General features: G+C 40.6%; 1 protein-coding gene across 1 annotated transcript in view; it reads right to left on the bottom strand.

Annotated features, from left to right (window-relative positions):
- Positions 1–644: 644 nt before the first annotated feature.
- LOC127581533 (spermatogenesis-associated protein 22) overlaps positions 645–14397 on the bottom strand; it is a 34762-nt gene continuing 21009 nt past the window's right edge. The window contains exons 7-8 of the mRNA XM_052036022.1: positions 12296–12425; positions 645–724 (exon numbers count right to left, since the gene is read on the bottom strand). Coding sequence (XP_051891982.1) covers positions 645–724; positions 12296–12425 — 210 coding nt within the window. The remainder of the gene's footprint in view (positions 725–12295; positions 12426–14397) is intronic.

The following is a 14397-nucleotide window of genomic DNA, read 5'->3' as shown; positions in this document are numbered from 1 at the left end:
CCTTCGTGGTGGTGGTGGTGAGCCGCCTTCTTGAACTGCTGTATTCCATCTGGTGAAGTTATTCCCATAATTGCTATTGAGTATGGAGTTCCAGTATTTAAACCAAGTGACAATGAAGGAACAGATATATTTTCAAATCAGGAATGGTACATGATTTGGAAAGCAACCCATAGATTGTTGCGATCCCATGTACCTGCCGCCTCGTCCTTTTTGATAAGTGACTGCAGATCTGGGAGGTGCTGTCAGAGAAGCCTAGGTGAGTAATTGCAGTGCATTTTGTAGATGGTACACACTGCAGCCAGAGTACCAGAGTGGAGGAAGAAATGAATGTCTTGTCCTCTCACTCACACATCCTTAGCTCTTGTCTATTTCTCATCCACATGCTACCCTTCAGCTTCTTCTGTGGAAAAAGTGCTCCAGGTTCACATCTGGAATTCTTAGCACCAAATGTATGCCGTCTTTCAATTCCTGAAATTTTGGAGACACATCAATCTTGGCAAACTCACGTGTTCATGCTGCACGATGCTTTCTGATCACAGAGAAAGACGAGTTCCTCTCTTCCAAAGAAGTAAGCCTCTGTGATGCATGAATTCAGTGATGTATTGCATATACAGCAGCCAATATCAGCTGGATGAACCAAGGGATCAAAGTAGTTCAGGGCAATAGTGACTTTCACCTCCATGGGCAGAGTGGTCCAGGTAAAGGTGTGCAGCTGGACTTCCGTCTGCAGGAAGTGGCAGATCTCTGTTATGGTTGGCATAGAATCATAGAATACTACAGCACAGAAACAGGCCCTTCAGCCCATCTAGTCCATGCTCACCTGATCTTCTGCCTAGTCCCATCTACCTGCACCCGGACCACATCCCTCCAAACCCCTCCCATCCATGTACCTATCCAAACCTCTCTTAAATATTACAATTGAACCTGCATCTTCCACTGGCAGCTCGTTCCATACTCGCACCACCCTCTGAGTGAAGAAGTTCCCCCTCAGATTCTCCTTGTATATTTTCAGCTTTCACCCTAAACCTATGTCCTCTAGTTGTAGTCTCACCCAACCTTAGGGGGAAAAGCCTGCATGTATTCACCCTATCTATACCCCTCATAATTTTGTATACCTCTATAAGATCTCACCTCATGCTCCTGTGCTCCAGGGAATAAAGTCCTAACCTATTCAACCTTTCCCTGTAACTCAGGTCCTCAAGTCCCAGGAACATCTGTGTAAATTTTCTCTGTACTCATTCAAGCTTATTGATATCTTTCCTGTAGGTAGGTGACCAGAACTGTACACAATACTCCGAATTCGGCCTCAGCAACGTCTTGTACAACTTCAACATAACATCCCAACTCCTGTACTCAATGCCCTGATATATGAAGGCCAAAGAGCCAAAAGCTCTCTTTACAACCCTATCTACCTGTGACGCCACGTTCAAGGAACTATGGATCTGCATTCCCAGGCCCCTTTGTTCTAGTGCACATCTCAGAGCCCTACTGTGTAAGTCTTACCTTGGTTTGTCCTCCCAAAGTGCAACACCTTACACTTGTCTGTATTAAATTCCATCTGCCGTTTTTCAGCCCATTTTCCCAGCTGGTCAAGATCACGCTGCAAGCTTTGATAGCCTTCCTTGTCATCCACTATGCCCCCAGTCTTGGTGTGATCCACAAATTTGCTGATCCAGTTTACTGCATTATCATCTAAATCATTAATACAGATGATAAACAACAACGGACCCAGCACCGATCCCTGCGGCACACCACTAGTCACAGGCCTCCAGTCAGAGAGACACCCATCTACTACCACTCTCTGGCTTCTCCCACCAAGCCCATGTTATATCCAATAGGCTACTTCATCCTGAATGCCAAGGGACTTAACCTTCTGGAGCAGCCTCCCATGCGGGACTTTGTCAAAGGCCTTGCTAAGGTCCATGCAGACAACATCCACCACCTTTCCCTCATCCACCTTCTTGGTAACCTCCTCGAAGAACTCTATAAGATTGGTTTGACACAACCTACCATACACAAAGCCATGTTGACTATCCCTAATCAGGCCCTGTCTATCCAAATACTTATACACCTGTCCCTTAGAATACCTCCCAATACCTTACCCACAACTGACATCAGGCTCATTGGCCTATAATTTCCCAGCTTATTCTTAGAACCTTTCTTGAACAATGGAACAACATCAGCTATCCTCTAGCCCTCTGGCACCTCACCCATGGCTAAGGACGTTTTAAATATCTCTGCCAGGGCCTCTGCAATTTCTGCACTAGCCTCCCACAAGGTCCAAGGGGACACCTTGTCTGGCCCTGAGGATTTATCCACCTTCACTCACCTCAAGACAGCCAGCACCTCCTCTTCCATAATCCTGATACAATCCATGACCTCACTACTCTTTTGCATCTCCCCCATCTCTTTTGGATCTCCCCCATTTCTTTTGGCTCCATGCATAGATGACCATGCTGATCTTTAAGAGGACCAATTTTGTCACTTGCTACCCTTTTGCTCTTAATATAGCTATAGAAACCCTTGGGGTTCTCTTTCACCCTGTCTGCCAGAGCAGGCTCGTGTCCTCTTTTTGCCCCCCTGATATCTCTCTTAAGTGTTCTCTTGCATTTCTTATACTCCTCAAATGCCTCATTTGATCCTAACTGCCTATAACTATGTGCCTCCTTTTTCTTTATTAGGGCTTCAATATCCCTCAATAACCAAGGTTCCCTAAACCTGTTAGCCTTACCTTTTATTCTAACAGGAACATACAGATTCTGTACTCTCAATATTTCACTTTTGAAAGCTTCCCACTTACCAAGCATCTCTTTGATGGAAAACAGCCTATCCCAATCCATGCCTGCCAGATCCCTTCTGATGCCATCAAAATTAGCCTTACTCCAATTTAGAATCTCAACCAGAGGACCAGTCCTATCCTTGTCTTTGAAAAGCTCCTACCTTGGACAGAAGGAAGTAGGAGGTTTGCTCCCAGATGGTTCGTTGGACCTAGGCCTTTACACCAGAACAATAATGAGAAACATTCTCCACAAATCACACAGCTCCAAAATGATGCTCTGTTGTCCCTAATAAGCTCTCTTGTTAATGAGATACTTAATGACAAAACTGAATGGTTACCCTGAAATCGTTTCTAGATGATACTTCGGCTCAAAGAGACATATATGCTTAAAAGCTGGATTGCACGACCCTTTGTTTTTTTATAAGGCAATCTAATTTCAACGAAAATTTAAGTATTATTGTGTACAAGCTCCATGATTTTTCATTTTGAGTCTTCCCTGCATCTGACATGCCAATGCTTGGTTGGAGGTCCCTGACATTTGCAATGCTATGGAACAGTATGGAACACATGCTTGGACATAATTTCTGACATATTTAATTGCATCTCAATTGCCTACACTGTCCACTCACATGAAACAAACCATCATAGTAAAGCAGTGTAACCTGCTTTTGCATCACTTAAAGGGAGTCTTAAAGGCAGATCCAAGGCCAGCACTGGAAATCACCTTTGACAGTTTCCCTTTAATGTAGATAATTCCTCCTCTAGGGTGACTCCAATCACCTTCTGAAAGTCATAATTCTTGACCCACTTGCTGCCCACCCACTGATCTGCTGACCTGACACATGCAACCTTCACAATTCCGCCAACTAGTCTCCTCGAATCCCCATGCCACTGACATTCTCTGTTCACTGCATTCTGAACCACCAAACCCTCACCATCCCCAGAACCCTTGCAAAAAAGAAACTATTAAGAGGGTCCTTGCCTGTAAAATAACTGCTAGATCTATCATATATCACAGGGTACAAGATTATATGGCATTCATTCTGAGGAACATCACTGTAGGTACACTGTTCCTTTTCAAGGCTACTCCAGAAACAAAGCATAGGGAGGGATGGACAGGAAGAACAAATCTGTATTCATTTAGCACCCTTCAAATCCTCAGGTGGTCCCAAATATTTCACAGCCAACAAATTGTTGTAACTATTGTTAAATGTTCTTGCAAATGTGGCAGCCAATTTGTACACAGAAAGGTGTACAATCACCAAGAGATTCGACAGCTTGAAAACTAATTCACTCAGAGTATTCTTTTTCAGTGCTACTGGTATCTAATAAAGTGACTATATTCAGTTGGTGTAAAGTTTCAACTTCTTATGAATTTTCTCAAGGGTAAGGTTATTTAGAAGCTAGGACAATTTAGGCAAACTTCGAATCCAAACTATAAGACAAAACTCAGATATGAACCAAGATGACCCTTTACACATATCCTATGTTATATCACAAGATCACAAGAAGCAGGGAGCAGAAGCAGGCCATTCGGCCCATCGAGTCTGCTCCAAGGAAATATCATTCTTGCCTGTAAACCACCATTGGGCATGGAAAACTTAGCTTATGCTGTAATTGTGACCATCTTCAGGAAAGAGACAAATCCAATTTCAGTGACAACTAAGAACTAATGTCTGCCACAGGAAAAGCCATAACCAGGATCTTCCTGAACTGTCTTCTCCGCAGAGGCCAAAGAACAGTTACATGAATCATGGTGAAAATGCTGCTTACTGCATGACAACTCCAAGAGAAATGCAGGAAGCAGCATCAATTACTACACACGGCATTTTTTCACCTTTCAAAAGCCTTTGTATCTGTCAATGGGGAGTGAATATGTAGCATCCTTTTGAGATAAGGCTGCCCATCTCCATTTTGCATCTGCTCATGGTGACAAAGAGGCCACAACAGACCTAATCTGTGCAGACTGCTGTCAAGCAAGGGGGCATCATGCCCCAACACTTCTGTCGATCTTTCGTGCTGCAGTGCTGGACCTCACCTCCAACAAGCTTCCTGATGGAGTGAAGCTTATCTACAGGACAAATGGGGAACTTCAACTTACATCACCTCCATTCCAGAATCAAGGTCACTCCAATTTCAGTCACTGATTTGCAGCAGGCAGATGACACTTGCCTATGTGTATATTTGGAGGCTGAGTTCCAAGTTGCCCTCAACTCACTTGCCGAAACATACAAGAGAATGAGCCTTGCACTTGATATCTGCAAAACAAAGGTGCTCTACCCAGTTGTCCATGCTGTAAAACATTGTCCTCTGATAATAAAGGCTAATGAAGAAATCCTGGAAAACGTAGACTGTTTCCACATCCAGAGCCACTCTCAATACAGTCAGGTATCAAAGAATGAAATTCACCATAATCTTCAGTACCTCAGCATAGCCTTTGGCCAGCCAAGGTAAAGAACACTTGAAGACCTCAGACCTGGCAGCAGTCTACTAGGCAGCAGCAATCCTTGGCCTCCTATACATTTGAGACTTGGACAGCCTACAGCAGGAACTTCAAAGTACTGGAGAGATACTACCAATGCCATCTCCACAAAATCCTGTATTATACATTACACTACCGGGACTTAATATTGACTTTAACAATTTTCAGAAAACCATTTTTTTCCCTCTCCATAGACACAGCAGTTTCACTTTGATTCATTTTTTTTCCTTCTGTTGACAATCCATCACAGTCATTCCTTCCATTCTCTCCACTCTCTCCCTCTCTGCAACTTAAAGCACAATTTTCTTCTTACTCTTCAAGTTCTGATGGAGGGTCCTTGATCTTAAATGGTCACTCTGTTTCTTTCCCCACTGATGCTGCTCAGCCTGGTGAGTTCGTCCAGCATTTTATGTTTCTGTTCTTAAAACAGTCACTCTGAGTTTTATCATGGTAAGAGATTAGTGAATGTACAGAGGAAAGGCTCAAGGAGATTCTCAAAGCCTCTAAAGGCTTAATGAAAAGAATAACATCAGGATCAACTCATGGAAATCTCTAGTCCCTAATTATTCAAAAATGGAGAAGAAACTTTTGGGATGGCATTGTGAACCTTATGAGCCCATTCTTCAAGGATACACAGAAGCCCAGTGTAAACAGAACTTACCCACCCTATCAAGCACCCCCTGCTCCACATGTGGCAAAGACTGCAGGTCCACTTTGACCTCATTAGCTACCTGAACCCAGAGTGGAAGTACATCATCCTCAATCCTCAGGGCTATCTAAGAGAGAACACCACCTCTGCCATTGATAATATAGTTTAACAAAGAGTCACATCAAATCTGATTCACTGATTTGTTTTTGCTCATAAAAATTGCAACCATCTGTAAACTTGTCAAATATTAGCAGCCTCAAGACTTTTATTCCCTTAATAAACATCCACTTATTACATTTTTATTTAGCAGTTCTCTGACGAGTATAATTCCTCCTTTTAAACATTTTGAAATTAGTATGGTTAATAATGCAATTACCATTTTACTTAATTCCATTCATCTATCTTCATTATGCAAAACTGAAGTTACTGATGAGAATGAACCTAATTAAATACTAATGAAGTATGGGTAACTTCATCATTAGGTGCAAAAAAATGTAATAGCACATGTACAAATTTGTTTTTTTCTTATTCATTTTACTCCTTTTCATCATATCTTTGGTCTCTCTCCAGCTTGGATTATCACAAGTAGGACATTTGAGAAATTAAGCATTTTTAGAGCTGGTTTGAACTCTGAACCTATTCTCATGTTTATTGCTGTACCACTTCTTGCTCTCGTAGTTACCTATTATTCTGGGTCACGTTTGACCCCGAGCTGAGTTTCGGTAACCACATTCTCTCCATCCCATCTTCTTCCACCTCAATAATATTGCCAGTCTCTGATCCAGCTTGTGTATATTTGAAACATTCATTTAAGTATATCCTACTGCTATCTTTGACTATTTTAATTGAAAAACTAAGACTGGATATGCTGGAAATCAGAAATAAAAACAGAAAGTGCTGGAAATTCCCAGCAGGTCTGGTATCATCCGAGGAGAGGAAAACAGAGTTAATGTTTCAAGTCAATTACTTTTTTTCTCCATAGATGCTGCCTGACCTGATGATTACCTTCAGCTTTTCTGTTTGTTCTTCAGCTGCTCTCCTGGCCTGAAAAAAAGAAATCATATTTATTTCTCTCTGTGCTCTCACTGCTTCTTATCTCCATTCTTTGCCAGGTATACAACCTTCAATAAATGTCATGGATGTGAAACTGAACTCTAGAGCAATTCAATGCTTCCCAAGAGATTGGTAAATGCACCTGACCAAAACAATATTGGCAGGAGTGACCATAGCATGGTATCTGTAAAGTCCCACCTCTAGACCATTGTGTTATATAGCGCTACTTTTGTGTTAAATGGCTTAGATTCAGAACAGACCTGAGAGCTCAAAGCTTGGCATCCATAAGCCACTGTGTGTCATCAGCAGCAGCAAATTGTATTCTCTTATAATCTATTATATCATAGCCTGTCATATCTCTGGCTCTCCCAAAATTACGCATCCAATACTGATTTGATGAATGTAAAAATGTCTGGCCGTGAGGTGCCAACTTGGTTAAGCTACGAAATAAGACTATTTGTTTGCAAAGCAGTAGAAGGTGCATGTAATAGTCAGATGTAAAGTATCTCCCAACTGGCAGGCAAGATTAAAGCTCCGCAGACCTGAAACACACAGTTGAGATTGGTGATGGATACAAGAAAGAAACTTCAAGAATATCCCAGTTCTTAATGATAGCAAGGTCCAACACATGAGTGACAAAGAAAAGGCTAAAGGATTTGCAATCACAGTCACTCAAAGGTGCTGAGTGGATGATCCATCTTGCCTTTTTCCTGAGGCCCCATCATCAGAGAAGTCAGATTTCAACCAATTTGATCCACTCCATGTCTGAGGGCACTGGATACAATAAAAGGTTTGGCACTAGGTAACATCCTGAGTGCACTTACAACAGCCAATAATGTGCAAAACCATGCATGTAGTCCTGTCCTTGTAAAGGCAGGACAAATCTAATCCAGCTCACCACTATTCCAGTCTACTTTCAATCATCAGCAAAGTGATAGAAAGTGTCATCAACAGAGCCATGAAATGGCACTTACTCAACAATAAGCTTTACACTAATGCAAAATGTGAGATTTTCAGGATCACTTGTCCCCTGATCTCTTTAGAACAATCGAACAAAAATGGATGAAATGGCCGAATTCTTAAGGTGAAATAAGAATGACTGTCCTTGGCCTCCAAGGAATGTTTGGCCAAGTGTGCCTTCAAGAAGCCCTGGTAAAACTAAATTCATTGGTACCAAGGGTAAAACTCTCCACAGTTAGAGTCATAACTTGCACTGAGGAATCATAGAAGATTTGAGACAAGCAAGCTTTGTGGCCTATCATGTTAGTGCCGAGTGAAAAAGAGCTACACACCCAAATCCCACTTTCAAGCACCAGGTCTATAACCTACAGATCGGGGCTCTTTAAATACACATCCAAGTTACTTTTTAAATGAGAGTCTACCATGTGAGAACCTGTAAAATGCTTTGCTAAATCCATGCACACTACATACAAACATATGAATTTGGAGTAGGATTAGGCTAGTCAGCCCCTCAAGCCTGCCCTGCCATTTAATAAGATCATTGTTGATCTGATTGCAACCTCAAGTCCACGTGGTAATCTTTCACCCTCCAGCTTATCAAAATTCTATCTATGTCTGCCCTAAAAATATTCAAAGAATCTGCTTTGAAGAAGAGTTCCAAAAACTCACAACCCTCACAGAAGAAAAACCTCATATGCCATTACCATCAAACAAGTCACCTTTTATTAACCTCCTAGAGGTCACCATTGACCAGAAACTTAACTGAACCAGCTGCATAAACATCATGGATACAGGAGCAGGTCAGAACTAGGTAAAGAACTTCCCAAGTTACAAACATCCAACTTATGTACCGCCCATACATACGAGCGAGCACTTGGGAAACTGCCCAGGTTATGAGCAGTTCACAGGAACGGAACCCTCCAGTAACCTGGGAAGGACCTGTACCCTGTAATGAGTCCTGACATACCAAAGTGTTCCCACTAAATACAAAACACATTCAGGATTGATAGGATATTCTCCATATGCCTGGATCAGTTAGGATCCAACAACACACTCAAGTAGCTCAACAAAATCCAGAAAACAGACCACTTGTCCAAAGATTCACTCATTTCATCACTGGCGCACAGTGGTTGCAATAAAGGCTACTATCAAAATGTGCTTCAGTTATTTGCCAAGGCTTCTACAAAAGAATCTCAAATATCCACAACCTCTACCACCAAGGAGGAAGGGGACTTCCTTAAAACCGAATCTAAATCTTGGATCTCCCTGCATAAAAGCACTTCACCAGAAGGACTGCAGTGATTCAAAAAGATATCTCAACACCGCTTTTCAAAAGCAATTAGAAACTGGTAATAAATTTTCTTGCCACATCAAGGTGGGAGCAGTTTCCTATTTGGAATATGGATCCAAAAACCACTGAATATTCTTGAACGTTAACTACAATATGATGCTGGCACTCAGTGAGCATTACATTTCTTAATCTGAACAATTTACTAATCTCAAAATACTGGGAATCACAGTTGATTTTGATTTTTTAATTATTGGTGTGTCTAAATAATATCCTTGCATGTCCTTTCCATAGCTAATTTATTTAGTACTGCATCTTTTATTGTCCAGGACTCTCCTGCATTTCACTGCATTCAAGAATTATACTTTAGTCTAGATTTTTGCGCCATCTACTGTTGGTTAACAAATCTGACTTCCTCAAGTTATTTTTGAACCTGATGAGAATGGTTCACCATTTATAGCCTATAATTATTTTGTTACAGTTTTGCAATAACATTTATATAAGTGCTGATTTCAAAATTAGATAGAAAAATCAGAGATAGGCCCATAATACCCTGATGGACACCAATGTTTGCCAAACTCTCTGAAACTTTAAAGCATTTCACAGTAGCAATAAATTTTACTTAATTTACAAACTATAAATCTTTGTGACAAATGTTTCAACTTCTCAGTACTCTTCTATCCTCTCTTCAAGGTAACAACTTGCATTATGGTGCAGTTCCATAAACAATGGAAGCCTGAAAATAGCGAACTTCAGGTATCGAGCTACAATGAATATCAACAAACTAAAGAATTATGGCATAATGTTAAGGACATTCATTTCCTCCATTGGCATCCGTACACACATTTTCTGGTAGGAGCCACAGGCTTATCAAGGGTGAAAATACAGCCTGATTTTCTTCCCTATCTGTCTCCCTTATCTGACGTTAACATCAGATATCATGCTACCAATATTGCAATGGCTGACTTCAAATATGAGCATTAATCAAGGGGTGAACATAGGACTTTTAAACAACATTATAATAGCTGTCACTAATAAAACTGTCACAATTTTATTTATTGACAGGAACAACAATGAGGTCGTTGACAGTGCTGAGAAGAATTTCTATCTTCAGCCTAAAACTCAAAATAAATTTCAACCAAGAAAGTCTAAGTGAAAAAAAAATCACTCAAATCTAAAATCAAAATTTCAGAAGGATTGAAAATCTTTTTGATCCGTTCAATACTAGGCAGCAGTACATGCTTCTTGTTTATCACAAAGACAAATGGTTGTGATCATCATATCTAGTTTGTAAGCTCATTTCTGTTTTTATACATTGCTAAAAGTTTCAGATGTTCCAAATGTAAAACACAAAACATATTCCCTGTATTGGTTTGGGAGGGCCTTTATTGTTATTCCCTCCCCATTGTCAAAGGTAACTCCATGTTAAATATCTATCCAAGTTCTCAAGGTCAACGTATTCACAGCTTCTAACCACCCACATACTCTTAGCTTCTGTGGCTTATAGTATGCAGAAACCCAACATAAAGCAGACTTTGCAAGAAATTTGTAGACAAGACCAACAAAAGAAATCCAAAATCAAATACTGCAGAATAAAATTCTGAAATAAAAACAGAAAATGGTAAAAATAGTCAACATATTAGACAGCATCAGTGGAGAAAGAAACATAGTTAACATTTCAGATTAATAAACTTTCATCAAAACTTGGAAAAGTATGGTTTTTATAGTTAGAGTGAAATGGGGGCAGCAATAAAGAGAGGAAACAAAAGAGATCTATGATAGAGTAGGGACCATTAATTGAATGAGACAAGTGGTGATGGTGCCAGCTGTAAGAGGGTGGTAAAGATTAGTGGATAACATAAAGCATGTCTGGGGAATGGTGTAAACAGGAAGAGATGAATGAAATCGGAAGTTACTTGAAGAATAGAAAACATACTGAGATGTAAGGCTAGAACAATTAACAATCTGAATTTGTGGAATACAAAGTTGTGTCCAGGGGAGAGAGGGAGGGAGAGGGGGAGGGGAGAGGGATCCTTATTAGTCATATGTACATCGAAACACACAGTGAAATGCATCTTTGCGTAGAATGTTCTGGGGGCAGCCCGCAAGTGTCGCTAGGCTTCTGGCGCCAACATAGCATGCCTACAACTTCCTAACCCGTACGTCTTTGGAATGTGGGAGGAAACCAGAGCACCCAGAGGAAACCAACACAGTCACGGGGAGAATGTATAAACTGCTTAAGGCTGTAATGTTGCCCACTTGAAAAATGACGTTTTGTTCCTCAAACTTGTAGTGAGATTTGTTGAAACAGTAGTGGGGGCCAAAGGTAGAGAGGTCAGAGGGAGACATAATGAAGAATTAAAGTGGCAAGCAACTAGAAACTCATGGTCACCCTTACAGATGGAGCAAAGGTGGAGAACCAAATAAAGAAAGCATCTCACATTTCATTCACTCTAATTGTAATAGATCCTGAATCAAAGCAAGTTATTTTTCTCTCTACGGACTCAGTCTGACCTGCTGAGTATTTCTAGTATTCTGTTTTCCACCATCCCCCAACCCCACCCAAGTGATACAAATCTTGATTCAATGGCAAAATATTGCCTGACTCAAAAGCTCATTATACCAAATAGTTTATGCATTTTACACATCTGATCACATTGTTTAATATATATATTTTTTTTTAATTTTTATTTACAGCATGGCAACAGGCCCTTCTGGCCCAACGAGTCCGCACCGCCCATTTTAAACCCAAATTAACCCACCCATACGTCTTTGCAATGTGGGAGGAAACCCAAGCAGACACGGAAGAACGTACAAACTCCTTACAGACAGCTACGGGAATCGAACCCCGATCGCTGGCGCTGTAATAGCGTCATGCTAACCGCTACGCTACCGTGCTGCCCATTTCTTGTCCATTTCTGGTGAATATGGATTAAATTTCTGAATGATAACAGTTCACAGTATAAAGAATTGCAAACTGGATATTTTCACTTGGCACCTAAAGACATTTAAATCTGAGCATAACATTAATATAGAAAGTAATCATGCATTTACAAAGAGTGAAACATAGGTAAGTGAACATACCAAAGACCTCAAATAGCAATGCAAATCTGTCACTGTACTGAGTCCAGTGTTTCATGCCTTCTATAGTTGTAGTCACAACACGTAATGAATTATCTGGTTGTGTAAATTTCATCTGAACGGGTTTTGACTTCTGTTTATAAATAAAAGCAAACGTTCAGCTTATTCTATTAGTTATAATACAAATATTGATGATGTAAACAAGTTGTACTTAATTACTGCCTTCAACACAATAAATCATCCTGAGATAATGCACTAGAACTTTATCAAAGAAAGTGGGACTCGAGCAACATAGTGAGACAAAAGAGCTAGTAATCAAATGCTTTCATCAAAGAAGTACATTTTAAGGAGCACTTTAAAAGGAGCAGCAATAGCTAAAGATGTAGAGTTTTAGGGTGGGAATGCCAAAGCTGAGTCAAGGCAGTTGAAGGCACTGGAGGGGCAATGGAAATTGAGACACGGAAGAGGCCAAAATTGGATTAAGAGTCCATGCACATTTGCAGGGCTGTAGGATTATACAGAGAAAGGGGAGGATGAGTTCAAGAAGGGTTTTGAAAGAAGGGATATGGATTTTTAAACTGAGGCACTGTTTTTTTTAACCAAAATAAACTTTATTCATCATAAAAAACAAACTATATACAACAATAAAACAATGCAAACCTTTACATTCGTGTACGGATCAATCATTAGTGTTACCTTTTTTTCCGTAAATCATAGCACCGATGCCACTCATGTGGCTCCCTGGGGTGATACCCCAATCCCATATTCACACCAGTTAATGGGCTTCCTCGTCTGACCCCGCCCCTCCATCTCCAGTGGCAGAAGAACACTAAACTGTAGTCTTTCCCCACCGAGCCTTTGCATTGGCTGCACCCAGCTTCAGTGCGTCCCTCAGCACGTACTCCTGCAGCCTGGAATGTGCCAGTTGGCAGCATTCCCCTACGGACATCTCGCAGTGCTGGGAGACCAACACCAGCTGCACTTGTGGAAAGGGGTTAAAAGTAATTTTTTATCACTGTTCAGCCTGTAAAGTTTCTTTGATGAAGCACTCTTCTCAGTCAATTTGGGAGAATGGTAGCTTGTAGTGTTTTCTTCTCAGGTTTCACCATTATCTCTTTGCTATAGTACTCTGTTTTGTCTTCCTCCATTAAAATGGCAAACAAAAGAATTCCTACTGGCAATCTCATTACCATTACTCAGAATTGATTACTTTAGGTGAGGTGTGGAATTTCCCAATGTTATTATAACCCTCTGGCTATCAAGGAAAACCAGCTCTGCAATTCAAAAACTTGCTCTAAAAACGCTTATCATTCTTTTGCTTTGCCATTATCAACCAATGCTTACAACAGGTACATAATCCTTTTTGTTTAACATAGCTGTAGCTTCTATGTAATTCTCTATCAAATTACTAAATCTAGGAACACTTCTAAATTAAAGTAAGTTTTTTAACAAAGAAATCAACTGACCCAAATCAAGAGTGCTGAATTTAAGAAAGATGCATTACCTTCAAAGATAATAGTAGGTAGACAATGCCTCCAGTTTTAAAAATGAGCATACTGATTATTAAAAGGCAGATGTGGAAAGGCACCATGACCACAAGCAGTTCATTAAGGGCCAATGTTTTAGAAAACATTAATAAGCACTCTGTAGGCAAGCAATATATACAAAGATAGGGATTTTTGTTTTTTTTAAATTCTTTAAAAAATTTTATTTACAGTGTGGTAACAGGCCCTTCCAGCCCAACAAGTCCACGCCGCCCATTTTTTAAACCCAAATTAACCTACCCGTATGTCTTTGGAATGTGGGAGGAAACCAGAGCTCCCAGAGGAAACCCACGCAGACACGGGAGTACGTACAAACTCCTTACAGACAGCGATGGGAATCGAAGCCCAATTGCTGGCACTGTAATAGCGTCACACTAACTGCTACACTACCATGCCGTTACTGTTTGTTTCTGCTTATGGAATTGGTAATCTCCCTGGGGACAATGAAATATTGGAGCTGGCTTCTCATTCTGCGCAGTGGAGTTGGGGTGAAAATTTTACAATAATGGGCCACTGTTAAGATAGGAGCCTAGCAAATTTAATTTTAGGGTAGTGATCAGG

This window comes from Pristis pectinata, chromosome 21 (genome assembly GCF_009764475.1).
Source record: "Pristis pectinata isolate sPriPec2 chromosome 21, sPriPec2.1.pri, whole genome shotgun sequence".
NCBI classification, from domain to species: Eukaryota; Metazoa; Chordata; class Chondrichthyes; order Rhinopristiformes; family Pristidae; genus Pristis; species Pristis pectinata.
The sequence above is the reverse complement of the archived record's forward strand: the minus strand, read 5'-3'. Positions and strand labels throughout refer to the sequence as shown.